The 19,943-nt window shown below is 26.0% G+C and overlaps 1 protein-coding gene across 1 annotated transcript in view; it reads right to left on the bottom strand.

The window, feature by feature from the left end:
* The window catches only part of LOC113558493 (zinc finger protein ush), a 100,587-nt gene extending 82,973 nt beyond the window's left edge, over positions 1-17,614 (bottom strand). Inside the window, exon 1 of the mRNA XM_026963961.1 lies at positions 16,927-17,614. Within this exon, the coding sequence (XP_026819762.1) occupies positions 16,927-16,966 (40 nt within the window). The 5' untranslated portion in view covers positions 16,967-17,614. The remainder of the gene's footprint in view (positions 1-16,926) is intronic.
* Positions 17,615-19,943: the final 2,329 nt, after the last annotated feature.

Here is a 19,943-nt window from a genome sequence, read left to right as displayed (position 1 = left end):
TAAAAATTACGTAGGACTCTGTTCGCCACCTGCGTTATTTTATATTTAGAGAACGTTATATATGACGTATAATTGCAATTTTGCAAACAATATCCTGAGGTACCAACCATTAAACAGCGAGCCATTTTGTTTTCAACGACAATACGATTCGCGATTTTTTATGCGACGATTCCAATAAAAATTAATCGATATGGAAATGCGTTATTGGGCAAATGACTTGTGTGCAGTGTAGACATTTTTTAAATTATACTGTTACACGAGAATTCTACGTTTTGTGGTTCGGTTATATTATGTTCTGCAGCAGTCAGCACTCACTGCAGAGTTTAAATTCATACGTGTAATATTTTTTTTTATATATTTTCCTTTATTTTAGTCAATGATAAGATAAAGGTTTAAAAAAATGACTGGTACGTAGTACGTGATAAACGAACCTATTGATCATATACAGTAATACATTATACCTTTTATATTATATGTAAAGAATATAAAATAATGTACACGTTTTATAATGGATCAATAAGCCATGCCTCGTAAATATAATACATAAAAGTGAATGAACAAATTGTTTACATTTATTTTATACAGTATACAATATTATTATAATAATAATATTATACTGGAATTATCAGATAAAGGCGTGTCTCATGTTATTTGTGACAAAAATCTTATAATTTCCTGTGCTACGAACATATGCATTTTTATATTAAATTGGAGTTCTTTATATTTCTCAAAAATCTCTGATAAGAAATCTGATATTTACCATTTCAATTGCCAAGGATTTTGTTATAAAAATATATAACTTAGTTTTAATATTACTATATATCAATGACTAAATTCGTTTGACTTCGTTTAATCGTTTATAACTTTATAATATTAAATATTATACTTGTACAGTTGTATATACATTTGATTTGTTACAATAAAACGCTTTAGCCACTTAAAATACCATATCTATTGCAGTTATTGTAAGTATTATAACGGTATAAAAAAAAATAAATAAAGTTCCGTTTAACAATGTGTTAATTTTTTTTTTCTAAATCATTTTTCCTTTGGACAGATCATGGTCCGCGAATCTACGATATTATTGACCTATCATAGTACCTAAATTAAACAGATACGAACCGCTTATGTATATAATGGCATAATGCTATAATATGGCTTCTATAGTATAAAACATTATCGAGCTAACTATAATACCAGCAGGAATTCGTAAATTTATTTTTTATTCGATGACGTAGGTACGAAGGTATATATGCGAGGCACAAGCTTCATGATAAACCGATATCGCGACGTCGTCTCCTATTATAAAAGTCACAGTGAACGCAATCAATAGTCTTTTCACACATAATATTAGGATTAGGTAGGTTTAATAATATTATGTATTTCGCAATAATCAAATTTTAAATTATCTTTTCCTCGTAACATTTTCGCAAGCATGTCCAGCTGTATATCATCACTGTAAATTTACAGTATAAATCACTTACATACATAATATAAAACACGCAGTTGTTGGAAGACCGTTATTTTTTCCCATAGTGTGTGATATATTTTGTCGATAAAATCTCGCGCAGAAAACAACTCAGAGGAATCGATCCCCCTCCCCCGATTACTCACGGATCGGGTCTGCATCCACTGCCTCAGTTGCCACTGCTATAGCAGGCGAGGGCCGAAAACCACTTAACCGGATTAGCTATATTATTATTAAAAATACGTATTCCAATGGCCGGGTGTTCCGAAACTCAACAGCAACATATGAGGACATACGGACGTCGTGTGCATTATCGTTATCAGTAATGTGGTTTTTTTTATTTTTTTCTATCGACCTTGAATGAAATAAAAATAAAAAAAATTAAGAACACACACACGACACACACTTCTAAGAGCTGTTGGTTATTAATATTTAATATACGGTTCACAGAGATAACAATACTGGATTGATCAGCGCGTGTGATCGTCACGGTTTTCGTCGTCTACTACCGAGCCATCGCTCACGCGGCTCAGTGATTCGTACTACTATCTACATCATTACGGTCATGGCGTGGCTTATTTAACGGTGGTGTAGCGTTGCAAACTACTGACTTTTGAATAGACATAAAAGATGAAACATTTTTTTTATTAAAGTTTAACACGCGTTATTGAATATATATTATTTATATTGAATAGCGGAGAAAACTGAAATATATAGATTTATAAACGAGACAATTATCTTCTTATTTAAAGGCTCCGTTAGAAAAGCTATGTTCGCACCACCATGATGGCTGTTAATAACATTACACTCATGTAATTTGTATAATATTACATAATATGCCAGTGGAGGCAGCTATTTCCTCTCCGTGATTCATTTTAAAACTCGCCACCACCTAACGGTTGGCCTGGGTACTCGATAATCCGTCTATGTCCATATATACCTACATAATATCAGTTCATATCCCTTTCTTTCAAAAAATAACAATACTGCACGACAACGACGACGATTACGACGACGACACGCGACGATAACGATCGTATGGTTACAGCACGAGAGATCGCTCTTTACGTGCCACGGCGGCGACCGATTAAATCTATCACGGAACCGAGGGCCGAGGGGCGCTTTTCACCCCCCACACCCGCAGACTGCCGCCGTTCGAATTATAACAAACTTACAAACGCTGTGCACACATTATATATAATAATATACAGAGCGACGGTGGTGATGGTGGGTGCGTAGCTGCAGTTTGCTACGGTAAGCGTGTATACACTGTACACACGTATTATAGTTGATGGCCGAATCCATGGACCAAGTTAATTCCGGTACACGAGCCTTGGATAGACGTGTATATAGTCCTAACGTAATAACTATAAAACGCTTTACCACGCACCACCCTGTATACACACGTCAATCTACCCTCTCTCGCCCACGCTATATCGCTGCGCCCGTATACACACGCCCACACACACAAACACACACATGTGCTATATCTCTGCGTACTTAAATCCCTACCCACCACCACCACCGCCACCATCATATTACTTGACGCTCGCTCGATCGTATGTGTGTTTGTGTGTATATAATTCCACCGCGTTATCTGCACGTCGTCCATCGTTATCAGCGTGCCCGGTAGAAACGACCGTCTAAAAACCTTTTGCCGACACACACACACACAGACCAACACGTTATCTCTCACAACATACACACACACACCCCGCTTATTTGTACGTATAATATATAAATATACAGTGCGTATGTATGTGCATACAGCATGTGCGCGTTCCTTATCAGTATCATGCCGGTAGGGTCTATCCGTCTAACCGTGACCGGTTGTACACAAGTAGTATACAACAACAAGCGGGCACGCACACACACACACATACCGGACACTAGTCGTCGAGCGGAGATAGTATAATATGGAGCTGTGGTATATGATTGTACAGCGTAGTGGTGGAAGAGTGCACGCAAGGGGACCGAGAAAGATAACCGTGTACTTATCATTATACGCGGCCGGGGCGTAAAAACAATGCACCGAATAATTTTTTTTCTTTATATACCCCGACTAGCTACTAGATACCACGATATATAACGATCCTCAGTATCTCAATAATAACAATATACTAATATAATAATATATACAAATATGCAATTAATACAATGATGTATTTCATTAGATATACCTACAAAACAACAGTATGTTTAAGGACCACATAAAACGATAGCAACACAGTATAACAATATTACATTTATAGACACTAGATTTTTATCATGAAAATATTTCTGTTCCGATGTATGGAAATAACAATTGTATGATAATAGTTAGCTTTATATATATGACATTATATATTTAATTACAACTTCAAGTAAAGGCACCTATTTTTTGTGAATATTTAATGATTAAAAATATTATAAAATACTAATATAGCTAGATACGTTGTATAATTTAATATTTTGTGAACTGAAACAATACACTTATTTTACTGCCGTTGCTTAAGTATTGTTCAAATATCGCTTAAGTAAACATCACAAAGACTTATATTTATCCTATATATATATATATATATTAGACTGCGGGTAAACATTAAAATAAATACAAGTTTTTGATTTAGATATGAATTAAGTATATTATACTATATTGAACACGATAAATTTAAACAAAGCAAATATTTTAGCTAATAAATTACTTAGCGAATAATTTTTCTGAAAATATTGATATATCAATATTAAAATTCAAACGAGTAAGTTATGTGTTAATATGAGTTATTTAAATTTATGTAAGTACTATGAATAATAAAAAAAAGGTGTTTAGAAGATATGAGCTATAGTGACTTGATTAATTTTAGTAATTAATAATAATCTTTCAACGTTTATAATTTGTAAAAATAGTTTAATAGTATAACAAACAGTAGGACTATATATAAACATTTTAACTTTAACTAGCATAAAACTACAAATTTTTGTTTTGATTTGTCAAGATTTTCACAAAATGTATTCGCTAAATAATTTACAGTAAAAATAGATACTTTTTGTTACGAAAAAACTTGAAAATTTGAAAAATCCGTCTTTAAATGTACTTATATTTAAATATTCCAACATTTTGTGGTTTATTGATATACACCTATATATATTTGTTTTTATACATTATTATATTAAATTCTAAGCAGGACAATGAAAACATTGATTTTAAATTTTTTACAAATATATGTGTTTTTTTAATCTTTGAAGTTTGAGGTTGATTTCGTATAGAATATTGGATCTAGTTTGTACTTAATGCAAGTAAAAATTAAAAATTCTCAATATTTATCAAAATAACTGGTAAAAACCTTAAAAAATTAAAGAAAATGGAAGGGATTACGCAAATATAATTTTTAATTGTGTTTGGTATAAATTGAAAATAAGTAGATATAGATATTTGAAATTTTCACTAAATATTTATATAATCATTTTATATACATTACATAATTTTCAAAATATTTTTTCTCTAATTTTTAAAACTATTTATAAATATTTTCAATTTTAATTTTTATAAAAAATTATTTGTTGTGTAAAAGTGCTTGAAAATGTAATTCAACGTTCCTCATATGTAGTTTATTTATTAATTAAAAAATATCGAAATTATTATTAAACATTATTATTTGTAGTTCATGTATATTCATATTATACACTACGAATTGGTATTATTTTCTGATATAAAAACACTAAAGTCAAATAACTTTAACTGTGTACAGTTCTATATCATTAAATATGTATCATTGGTATAAATTTACAATTAAGGTAAAACTATTTATTTTGTTTTAGAACTAATGACTGTCCTTCTTATATTTTTTATAGGTAGAAATATTAAGCAAAGTTTGAAATGCTTAAATTTGTCTCGTCGTATTTTTATATAATATTCTTTTCATTTAATAGTACTATAACTATTGAGGTATTGCGATGCGAGGGTAACTGTTTTTTATTAAAAAATGTTCAGACTCCATCCCTTTCCTTAACTACACCTCTGATGAAAAATATACAAGATACATTTTATAAAAAATTACAAGTCTTTGTAATTTAATTAAAACGATTTATAAATACTATAATATATAAAGTATATACTTGGATATTTGGTAAAAGTTATAACTTATAAGTCTTATTTATTATTATAAATTTTCTAAATAATCATTTATTTTCTTATTACAAAAAAATAATTCCAGTATCGATATGTTTCATACACGAAAAAAATTCAATAACCAAATATTATTCATTCAATACTTCCATTACAAATAAAACTATTAATCTTACGCAATACTGTTACTATATATAACATAACATGTATTACTTATAAATTGTAACAAAGACGTCATGTAAGATATTTTCTTTGCTCATAAAATATGTAAACTCGTATACCTAAACTAGCACATGCAGAATACCTAGTGAAAATGCTTTTAATGATACTAATTAGATAACATGAAATAAATTATTTAGTATTTTGATATTTTATGATGCAGATAAGGTTACGGTTAAACGACATTCGTTATTCTACACAATGACAAACACTGGTATTATGAAATCTAATGGATATTTAAAGTGTTTATGAACACGTCAAAAATAAACAGTTTCACTGAATAACTTTATTAAAATAATATATGATTTGAACTATAAATTGTTAATTTTAAATATATTATGATTTTTTTATTTTTATGTTATACATTTTTAGTTTTTACTTCACAATTTTCTAGGATAATTTATATAAAAAAAATTATTTAAATAATATATTTATAATTTTTATTACATTGTGATTTATTATAATATATAATATAACAAAACTATTGGCCAAATATAACATGTTGCCATAACTCAACATAGAGATATTATACTTCCTGTATGGCGAAAATATTTTTTTTGAATTCTAATATTAAGCAGATAATAAAGTTACTTTAAATAAAAATATATTAAGTTTCAAATATTATGTATAAATGAATAAAATAACAAAATTACTATGAATAATTGGAGGGTATGAAAACAATAATAATGTCCGTCCTATTTAAAATAGTTATACAAGTGTCATGTTTGTAATAAAACTGTGAAAAATTATTTCTGGTCTTAAACTGTTAAATGTAAAAATAAACAATAATCAAATCATCAAGGGATATATGACTAACAAAATTATGCACTTCAATTAAAACGATATGACTATTTCAATTTCTTTTATATTTACAATTACTAATGTATTACTCCTAAAATATATTTTATGAAACTAAGTTGTTTCATTGTGAAATTGTCTCTCTTAAGCACTTGATAACTTAATTGTACTTATTTGCAAATAATTAAACTAAAATAATTGTACAGCTGTATATGCTTATATTTAAATAAATAACTATAAAATACAAATCATCTATAAATATATATGAACGTTTATTTAAGGCGTTAATAATTTTTTTATTTGGGAATAAACTGTACATTTTTTTTTGTAATTAATTAACCATTATTAGTAAAACCGTTAAAAAAAATACAAAAATAGTGGAATAAAAATTTGTATACCTACTGTCATTTATGTTTTGAGTTATATTAACATACTATATATCTGATAAATGTGTAGATAATACAGTAAGACAAAACAGCAATTCATAACTATATCATCATCAATATAACATAGGTATTACATACATTTATGATGCATAATGGTTTACATAAATAATTACCCAGTATATTAATATATTAACTTCACTAATTTCATTATATTCGAGTTTTTGTCCCCTCCACGAAGAATTCGTACGTCAAAATTATTTAAATAAATGTCTATATTTTAATTCATTGTTCAACAGAATAAAATATTAATCATAAACTAGGCACATACTGACATACAAATAAATATTATAATCATATAGGTCATAAGACATATATGGTTTAATGATATCTCATATCTGATAAATTGTTGACATATTATAATATACATCCAAATCAGTAATCACATAAAAGTCAAACCAATATAAAAACAGTATTATGATTTGTATATACCTATATTTATTATACGTCTACACACCTTTACGCATTAGTTACTAATAACTAATAAGTAATATTAATACATATTATAATAAACATATACATAGTTAAATGTTAATACATTATATTCTTACTTTATATTATATATTGCAAATAAAATTATAAATTGGCAACTAAGATTTTTGGGGAAATTATATGGGGTATAGATAGAATAGGTTAAAGTAGAATAATAATCTTCCAAAATCTGAAAAATGTTCTATAAATAACTATTACAGTCATCTAAATGTATATAAATTATAAATTAATTAATAATAATAATTAGACAGATGTGATGTATGCGCGGCCTATGACGCTGAAAAATTCTGCTACCTCTTCTTAGCATTATATATAAAATTATATATTTTTACTATACACGTCCATTTTTAAAATAATTTTGACATTTATTAAAATGTATTATAGGTATTGGATTTAGTTAATGAAGTTTTATCTAAATCTTTATAGGCACTAATAAATTTACTAAAAAGTTTTTAATGTGTATCATGTTTACTGACATACTATATATCATAAAATAAATGTAATACACATATACGATATACCTATACGGCTATACATTTAAAGATCGGTTAAAAAAAAAACAAAATTACTAGGAACACTTATAGTAAATTATTAGAAACCAAATCGAATTTCTACTTCTTTTAACGAATCTAAATTAATCTGATAATCAAAGATAATTATGAATTAAAACGATGATTGATAGTACTAATATACAGTGCGTACTAAAGTATAAAATAAATTATAATTTTCTAAGAATAATAAATACAAACAATACATTATGATTAACTACAAAATATAAAATCGTTTGATGTTTTATTGGCAATTAACTAAGAAACTAACGTTATAAACAGGATTATAATTTATCAATAGTGACATCATATCGGAGTATATATACAACTAGCAAAGAGCAAATAAGATAATCTTAACTCCAAGTGTTTAAAAAAAGTTAATTTAAACAAAATTATTGTAGTTAACAAAAATCATAGGTTGTTACGTAATATATCATTTAAAATGTATTATTTATAAAACAATTATTTATAATGAATATCAAAATATAAGACAAAAATATATTTTAATACTTTATCTTTTTTTTTAAATACGAAATTAATTGTTTTTGATCTAGTGTACTGTAGTAAATTTTAAATCAATTACAAAGATAAATTATTAACAAGTTTAATTGTATTTTGTTTTAATCATTATTATCGTTATAATTATTCTTATCAATATTATACTATGAAGTATATACTACAAAATGTAATTTAAAACTTACTTAATAGCCATAAATAATATAAGATATATTTACTTTTAAAATAAAATGATTAATTTTATTTTTAATTCTAACATTTTCAGGTGGTATAACATCACAATTGTTCCTAATTATTAATCTAAACTTGACCCAGTAATGGTTGTATCAATGCAAAATTTACCATAAGCGCATTAAAATAATTCTATAATACAGCAAATAATTTTATTGTAAAAATAAATAATAACAAACAAATCCAACGTATACTATATTATTAAGTCTGAACATAATTTTATAGCACACGGTAGACGGAGCGAGAAAAAAAGCGATTTAAATACGAAAGGTGACACAGACGTGTCATGGCAGTAACAATAGAATTAAATCCACAATATATGCACAACTTTGGTTAAAAAAAATAATAATAGTGTAAATGTGTAAGCATGCATAGATAAAATAATATTATTTTTGGTATAGGTCCAACTGGTAACGAGAAATGGTGAAATCCCATTATTATTTGTATGTATTTTATGTTTGTAATATATTATTATTTATTATATTTATATATATATATATATATATATATATATATATATACAGATGAAAAAAATACGACGGCGTTATCATTGACAATTTGCAACGAATGAAAAATCGTATTTCCATTCGCGGAGTGAACGGAATCTGGGAGGAATAGAATTATGAACGTCAGCTAAAAAATATTGAATGAGAAGAGTTTTTATCTGAAGTTGAACAAATACTAAATATGTGGCACAATAAAATGTTGATTAAAATATTATTTTGATGCCATAAATTATGTTATGTATAAATCTATAATAGATGGTGATCATTAATATCTTATCATTGATCAATTGTATTGTTTACAGAAAATCAAGCAGATTAAGGTATACTAAAATGACTCCAGTCTTATTATAAATATTCAAGTCAAAATATTCAAATACTTTTTAAATACTCAAATCCATATTTTACGAACAAATTTTGAAAAAGTACTTAGACATATTATTTAAAAAATACTTTCTTAAACTTTTTTATTTCTTTTTATATATTTACTGTTTTATTTAATTACTAATACTAATAAAAAAAATCACTAATAGATATTTGTGCATAGAAACTTTATAGTTATTGTCATTTGTATAATACCTAGTTAAAAATTTACAAATTATCATTTTTAGAAGCGTTAGTGACTATTTATTAGTAATAAACCAACCAGTTTAATATTTACTATAGTACCTATACTAAAACTAGTATTATCAATCAGCTTATATCACTATACCTAAGTAGACTATTTTTAAAATTACTAGTAATTTTTATTTTTGATCTGTCTAAATTATAAATCAGATCCAATTTGATAATTGCTATTCAAAACCACTTCAAAGTTGAAAATTTATGTATTTTTTAACTACTTATCCTGTATAGTGCTAACATATTGAATACACTAAAAAAAATAAACGTATTTCTAAAATCTATACGTTCATTAGAATCTAAAATGTCATACAAAATTTGGTAAATATTTGTATGTGTCAGCAAATACTTTTTTTGAATTATCTGTACATTAATTTACCTAAATACTTTTTTACTGAATACTTAGTCCAAAAAGAAGTTTCTGTATCTATACTTGAAAATTTTTGGATATAAAATAGTTAATGTTTGTATTAAAAATAGGTTTATTAATTTAAATAAAAATACTTTTTTCGAGCAATCAATTAAAAATTAAATCTTAAAACAAAATTAAAATAATTTATATTTTATCTTATTACTCGCATAAAATTTAAAATATTTAGGATAGCATAATAAATAAAATTATTTACAGAGCTCAATGTATAAACTAAATATATCCTTATCTCAATAAAACTATTTGAATCGTTGATGTATTTTTATTGACCTCCTTATACCTATTTACTATATAGACGCCACTATTGTGATTGGATAATACGTGAAAGATCCTATTCTATTCATGGCTATTAATTTCCATTAGATTCAGCTGTAGAAATATAGAATAATACTATAACACTAACAACGTTCAATGACTTTTAGAAGATTAGAAACACAAATAAACATTATTTATTTTTAAATAAATCAAGTCTTATCATATTTAAATAAGTAATTTTTAAATTTTTTGTTTATTATCATTAAAATGTATATAATTGATTCAAAAAACCGGTGAACACGCCTTAACTGTATCGTAGGTTATGAGATTAACAAAACATTAGGTAGGGTAGCACTGTAATGATGTATTAATGCAGCGTTTCCCAAAGTGTGTTCTGCGGGACAATCTCAAGGGTTTCTCCAGATGTATGTGATTATTGAGAAAATTATTTTATATTATATTTGGATTATATATATTATTAAAAATTATTATTTAAAAAAAGGCGATTCCGTGAAACACAAACTATTTCTTAAGGGTTCCGTGAACCGCTGTGTTAATATATTTGAATTTAATGATAAATCTAGACAGGTTATAGGTTGAATACTTAAATATGATTTCGAGCAAAGAAGACCCATGGATCAGCATATATTTCTAAAGATAGTTTATATTTAATATTAATTTAAATATTTTGAAAATATCATTGTATATAAAAATGTTTAATAAAATTAGCAAAAAGTTTAAAATTATAATTTTCTACGATAAGTAATTTTTGAAGAGCAATAATATAACTTAATTCGTTTTAAGGAAAATTGTCATTTCATGTTCTTGTACCCAATTTCATTAACATTTGGACATCAAATAAAAAGAAAACGTTTATGTTAAAATAACTTCATAACCTATAGATAATTGAAAAAACATTAAATGATACATCGTTAATAACATTCTCATTTATGATATATTATTATTGAATATTTTGATTGTGAATTGCAGTAATAGGTACCTATGTGTCATTTATTTACTATTTATAAAACGATTGGGAACAACAACAATTTTACTGGGTCCTTAATTATAATTTCGAGTATTTCGGAAGAGATGCAGTTAACGAGTAGATGGTATATAAGGAGGAGGTTATATGATAAATCGATATAGATAAAAAAAAATAAGTTTGGTTTATATACGTATATAAAGGTTTCGTAAACAAGGAACGCCTAATGGTCACGTTGTGTCTTATTCATAACCGTCCATCCGTGACCCTAGAAAATAAAAAGATAAGAGAATTTTTTTCACCGACTCTTTTTATCCGTGAGAATCGATGACGTAATTATACAAATATTTGAATACGTACAATCGTGTATTACCTGTTGTCGTTTTTTCCCCTCATCATCATCGGTCTAAACCTATACTAATATGATAGCCGATAGGTATATAAAACACGTCGGAGCAATCAAAAACACTAGAGTTCAACATCACACTAATGGTTAATAACTCGCGTATTCAGATAGACTTTAATAAAAATGACAACGGTTTTTTATGTTATTTATATCGATGCACTAATAATTATACTAAACAAAATTGAATTAAATATCACATATATATATATATATATATATATATATATATATATTTTATTATGTCAAATAGTACAATAGTTAGTTTTAGATAAAATATTTCCAATTTCTTAATACATAAGTACCAAAAGACTTAACTAAAATCCTACTGTTTATTATTATAACTTATAAGTAACGTGTTTTTTTTTATTAATAATTGTCTTGTACCTAACCATTACACGTCAAATACTTACGTATATACATAATAGTATGTAATGGTATATTTCAATAAAAGTGTAAACTTTAAAAAATGTATTATTATAATTAGATATTTAGATCGCTATCTAAAAGCATATTTTATAAATAATTCAATATAATTTCAATAAACAAGTTACTATACCGTTATGAGATAGGATTAGTTTAGAATAACTATGATGTTTTTAGGCAATATCGGCAAAGGTCCTTTTACTTGTAACTCTTGATTCTAAGAATTGTTGATTACAATGATTGTTCATTATTATAATTTTATATAATTGTTATCTAATTATAAATCACTTGATCCCTGACAGCATATAACTTATTTTATTATCACCGAATCATATTAAGTGAAAATAATATATAGTATCTATACTTTTTAACGTTCTATTCAAGAGAGTCGTACAAGAACAAAACACTTTATGTACATTATTATTATCTATACAAATGATTTAAGAGACACTTATCCATAACGACGATGTTTTTACTTTATTATCATTTATTTAATACTGATTTCTTATCATATAATATATATATAAAACTTAAACAATTTTTACGATAAATAGATTATTTATTTTCAACTTAAAAAATACTAGGTTTATTCAATTGAATCAATTTAGTAGGAAAATTGTAATATTAAAAACATTTTATCGTTTTCCAAATTACTATAATATATTGTATTACAATTATTACATTCCTATAATGTCTATACTTTCCTAAACCTTCTGTATACTTATTAAGTACCTATTATACATATTTTTTAAAATTTAAATTGTCTTGATATTGTAAAATCTTAAAAAATATTTTGACCTTATAAATATTTGATTCAAATATAATAATTTATTAATCAGAATTAAAACTATTCGAAAAATAATTTATATCTGCTTTTCACTTTCATTCATTTTATTTTTAAACAATTTTTTTTACAACAATCTATTTATTTGATTTAAATATAAAATTAAAATTACATTATTTAATTCAATATTGCCGATATTAGTATAAAATAAAAACAGGTATATTGTAGTTTTATCATAGTAAATGGAATTTAAAAAAAAATAGGAAATAATATATCATGACACTTGAATCCTAAGTGTTAATAATCATACCATATTTATCGACCAACATTGTATGCATAAAGAACATCAAAGTTTAATAGCTCTAAAATCGCAAACGTTTTTGCACCTTCGTTCTTTATACAATATAGGAATATGATTACATAGAGTATAGAATATACTATATACTACTATATTTATTTACTATATAAATCTATATCTACAACTATAGATGAGTATGTACTATATTATACGACTATCGTACATCGATTAAATAAGTAAAAACTTGAGTATTTAAGATTATAATATTGTGCATATGAATACAAAACAAATATAGTAATATACTATCTGTTCAGACGCGTCTTTATATACCCATTTGAGGGGGGATTTATTAGTATAATATTATTTAACCAGTTATAATTTAAAAATAATTAAAACTAACTTTTATTATATCGAAAAAAAATAAGCTATTGCTTTTAAATACCATTTGTATTTTGTGAAGGACCATCATCAACCCCTCCCTCCACCTCCCACTCAATAAAGTACCTGTATCTGTTTAGATATTTGTTTATTTATTGATTATTATTTTTATTAGGTATACATTAATTTATATTAAATTTAAATTTAAAAATCTTCAATTTCAATCATTTGATTCAAAATAAATTAAACACCTATCATATTGCCTATTGGCTTTAATTAATTTTACTGCAATTTATAAACCAAAGAGATTTGAAAATTTTCGCTTTTATTCTTGTAATATTTTTTTCCAATTTTTAATTTAAATTTATAACAGTTAACAGCTATAGACAATGCAATATTTCTATCATTAATTCATTCAATATCCTAATAAAAACACGTGAATTTAATACCGTTTACGGTGTAACAGTGCTCTTTAAAATGTTATGTAAATGTTAATGTATGAAAAATAACCTATAATAGAAAACTAGTTAAGGATTTCATTCTATATTTATGTAATACAATATGCGCAACTTATGAGGAAGTATGTAAGATGATATCTGTGAAATTCTTTAAAACCCTATAATTTATTAGGTAACTATTATTTTTTCTTTACAATTTACAACGATGTATTGGTAACACCTATCTAAATATTTTTATTTTTTTTATTGATAATAAATCTGTAAAGTGCTGTAGTAATTTAAGTAAATAAAAAAATTAGGAACTCAATTTGATAGGTAACAATCTTTATTTCTTAAATGTATTTAAATATTAATGTAAAATACAAACAAAAATCATAATGTAGATAAGAACACATATTTGAACATTTGTAACTTGTCGAACATTATCTACAATATGTAAAAACCATCATGCATCTATATTAGACTATTTTATAATTAACCTCTACTTCAATGCTTAATAACGTCAAGTCAAACAAGCATTCGATGTTTAAAATATAATAATACAATATTTATTATTATTTTTATTTTTGTCAGAATGGGGCGGGATAAGATTTATTCGAAGAGATTATAATTAAAAGAGGGTGTATGGTAAGATAACGAAAAAACTACAGCCCAGAGATGACTATCGTTCAGTAACATTGAGAGATTTAGAGATGAAAACGCGGGCCTGGGTCGAGTTATCCAATAATGTTATCAGCAGGATAATGTGAATGCGCCGGGTCCCATCAGCTCTCGGCTAATCTGAACGACTCATCTGGGGAGTCCAACCGAGATGATAGAGCACGAACTATCAAACATCATCAAGGGCAAACCTATATAACCAGTCTACCCAAGTGTATATATACATATTATAAATATATACATACACGTGCATATAAAATGCGTGTGTGTGTTATTATCGCAACTATGAGATAGGTCACAGGACCCAATGTGTGACAAACAACATTTTCTTTTTTTTCCATTTATAACAATATGCAGTACAAAATAATATATCATATCGTAAAATCCGTTTTTGTTTTATTCACAAACAAAAAATAAAAGATAATAACAACAATATTTATTATTCATGTATCTGTTTAAACTTTCAAATTTCGATAATATAATCTTAAATATATATTTTTAAAACAATTTAAGACACCTTTGTCTAACACAAATATGTAACCGGTAACTATTATTGATTAAATTTTTTTTTAAATAAAATTTAAATTATAACATTAAACATTTCCAATATTAAGTACTTTTTAAAAATATTGTTATAATAATAATAATAATAATAATATACAAGACTTCGTTAAGTTATACACCCTATATAAGAGATACGAATTTAAAATTATTTTATTTTACTAGTAGGTATGCCGCTCAAATATGTTTGGCATACAATATTATACATTTTATTAATTCCAATTTTTTCGTAAATGATCAAATATAATTTTCCAATAAATTCATTATGTATATTTGAAAATGCACAAAATAAAATCAGTGATTAAAATCTATGATATGAAGAGGTAGTTTAATGTCATAAAATAAACATATATAATTTGAATTTAATCTATTTGTTTGATTTTTTGCATAATTATTAAAAATAATATACCTGATTAAAATACAAGACATGTAATATTTCGGTCTTTTATGATTTAGGCTATGTTTAAATGAAAATTATTTCTGAATTAATAATAAAAATCACAAATCTTAATTGATTCCGCATTTGTAATACAATATAATATACATTTAAAAATATAAAAAATATTTATATTTATAAACAACCATCAAAAAAATAAAATTACCTAACTAATCATTTGAATATGGGAAAGATATCTATTTCTAAAGTAGACAGGGCTAAATTGGGACAATTTTTTATCAGATAAAAATTTAAGTTAATATTAGGATTACATTTATTTCAGTAATAATTGTTTTATTAAAGGTAAGTGGAAGTATCTTGTATCAAGTATGGTTGTAACTTAATAAATATTTATTTTAATATCGATAAATAATAATTCATTCATTGCAATTTGTACAACGTCATTCCCATATAGGACTCGAGAGACGGATAATCGCTAATTGTAGATTTGACAAAAAACGCCACGATACTAAAGTCAGCGATTATCGTACGCAACACTCGACGTCCACGTGTTCGGCGGACCACTCGATAACCCTTGATAGATATCTCTACGTACTTTTTTTTCTTTACACTCTTGCTCTTGGGTTTTATTATTAATTTTATCAGAACCAAATCCTCACTATACGTCTACACACAGCAAGTCCCACACCACGAGACCTCTCAATCATGTATATTATCATCATCGGACACAAATAATTATTGTCGCGATAATATTATTATAAATTAATATAATTATATAAATAAAGATAACGATAATGATAATAATCGCCTATCACATATCTATCGATTTCTAAATGGGTAATGCGAGCAAGAAGCATTGTGCGTATTATTATTATAGCCTTATAACTTATAAGAGTATTTTATTATAATATAATTATACAGGTACATATTATATTATTGAATCTTACGTTTTAGCGGCTTCGGGTTGCTCTGTTTCCTTCTGGACATTACAGCTGTTTTCCTCTGACTAACCGTCGGCGATGAGCATCTTATGCGCGACTACCAGTCATTATCAATTAATGGCGGCGGTGGTGATGGCAGTTGTTGTAGCAGTGACAGGACAACTGCGATAAACGACGCGTTTTTCAATATTTACTCTTCACGCGCACCAGCCCCAGGCAGATAGATAACGCGGTGCAGGTGGCGATACGACCGATTTTATAGCGCCAACTTTAAACGGTGTTGAACATTTAGATTTAAATACTTTATCTAACATATAGTATTACATATTATAATTTGTATAACAATACGGTAGGGAAAAGTTGTGTTCGAATCGTTTGACGTAAAAAAACACCTATGACAACAAATGTAGTCCTTAGTGACTTTTTACGATGCAGCAATTTGGTGAACAAAATATTTTTCAAGTTTTTTTTCTAATTTCTTTTTTTTACAGTAATGTTAAATTTTAATTTATTAGGTGATTCGAAATTCGATATTTACTAATAAAAAACGAGCGAATTTTTTTCTTTTTTAATCTTCCGTGGCGACGTTACGGTTACGGATGGTAATTTTCAAACGTATTATTTTGATGGAGCTAGAGTGCGAGCGCGCACGCGCTCAATTCACGGACATTAACGAAACAACAGACTACACGAGTCGGACGCGGCAATGCGACTGGCGACGACGGCGGCGGCACACTGATACGATACAACGGAGGCGGTAGCGGCGGCGCCGCGCCGGCCACACCGTTATCGGCGAACGAACCCACATAATATTATTATTATTCTTATAAATAATTATAATGTTAACCGTATATTATTATAATAATATATTACTATATTAAATTATTATATTATCCAGACCTCAAGTGATATCGTGGATATATGTGACAAAAATATTACAATGCCAATTTGCTCTTATAACGTTTTTGTACGCCATATTATAGTTGATATTATTATTATTAATATTATTTATTACACAATTAATAATATTAATATACAAAGCTTAGGTATTATTGATTATTGATATTACACTATTACAGTTATTTTTGTTTTAAAATATGTTTTAATAGTGAAACAATAGGTAATAGGTATTCGGCACGGTACCGCGGGTTAAATCTAAATTACTATTCATAAATTATAATATATTTTCACGAGCCAGTTGGACACAAAATCGTAAAATTATTAATGTTAATAAGTAAATTATAAATTTATAATTAAAGACTTGATTTTTGTACAGCAAACACCAGAAAAATGTGTAATTAATTACACGAAAAAAAAAAATTACGCCAAAATGTGTAAAAATTAAATTATTGATGTATTAATAATTATTAGAGAACTTTCTTTCTATTAGCATTGATTATAGAATAGATTATTCTTTAATCAATGTTATTAGTGTCAAATTATATTTTCATTAGATTTTATTAATTTATAATAATATTTCTGTATATACTAGGTATATAAGCCTACTATCATGTACCTACCTACATTTTTAAGTTTTTTCCTATAACTGCATCGGGTGTTTATTTTACCTATCTAGTGTATAATAACTATAATATAGTGCCCATGGTCTAACGGTCGAACAGTACCTATTGTCACATATTCGTTATCATTATTACATCGTGTTATATTAATAGTTCTTAGTCCAACAAAAATTACAATAAAGTAACACAAACTTCAAATAATATGTACCGGATACCGGCAATAATACAAGAACGTGAATTTTGATCAAATACAATTTTATCAAAAACACTGAAACGTATAATTTTGTACAAACTAAACTTTGTTTAAATATTAATCTACTTTACTATTGATTCGAATTTACAATAATATATTTCAATAGGAGTTGGTATGTATTCAATAAAATGTTTAAAACGTTACAATTGAACTAACGAGAATCCGGTCTTTAGTTAATAATTAAAATATCATATATTCATAAACGAATATAGAAAGTGTGAAGTGTTAAAATGTAGAACGACCTTATAGATGATATTTAATCAATTTTAAGGAACATTTGCACTTTTCGGCCTCAGCCTAAAGCAAGTATTAATCCTCATAAATCATATATTATTATAATATATACATTTACACGGATATAGCCAGATTAGAGTAATTTAATTGGCCTATAATTTAGGTAATGAATAAAAGGTACCATGGTACCTACCTCATTAATTGGTTCCTAAACGTTGACTATAAAATTAGTTGACTCCCAATACCTACATTTATTTTAAAAATACATAGATTACAAAAATGGTTTAAAATTTAATAATTTAAGTTATAAGTATTATACAAAGGTAAATAAAATGTATCTTAATAATAATAAAACCTTGAACTTACTACGAGTATTATCAAATATCATAGTTTATTAGCACTATTAGTTTAATAATATTATAAATAGAACAAAGTAAAATATGAATAAAGTGTTACAAATTTATTAATCTAATATATTTTTAAGAGTTAAGCCCAATATTTTTATTCTCTTATACTTTTGGTAATTAAAGAATTTTTTTTTTTTTTTTTTGAGAACTAATTGTAAATTATATAATTTCATGGTTTTGGTAGCCAATTCAATGATCAAATTAAAATTTTCCTAATATTGATTGTAAACTTGCCTATGTATTGTTTAGTACATTTTTACAAACTGCAGTAGCACATTGTGACATTGTAACATTTTAAAACGCCTATTCGGGTAAGAATAGTTAGAATAGTTAAAAGTTATAAATTACAATCGCTTAAATATAATATAATATATATATATAATAGGTATTACCTTATACCTATTATATAAATTAATTTTTTTATAAAAGTTATCTTCTTGACTGTGATTTTTAATTTTTAATAAAGTATTTTATTACCTATATTAATTGTTTTCTTAACTGTTATTATTACTTTTATATCTAAAAACGAAATAGTAAAAATTGATTAAAAACTAAAAATGTAATGTAAATTTATATTAAATGTATTCATTTAATTTAAAACTAATATTC

This window comes from Rhopalosiphum maidis, chromosome 3, assembly GCF_003676215.2.
Source record: "Rhopalosiphum maidis isolate BTI-1 chromosome 3, ASM367621v3, whole genome shotgun sequence".
Classification (NCBI taxonomy): domain Eukaryota; kingdom Metazoa; phylum Arthropoda; class Insecta; order Hemiptera; family Aphididae; genus Rhopalosiphum; species Rhopalosiphum maidis.
Note: the sequence above shows the minus strand (reverse complement) of the source record. Positions and strands in the feature narration are given on the sequence as shown.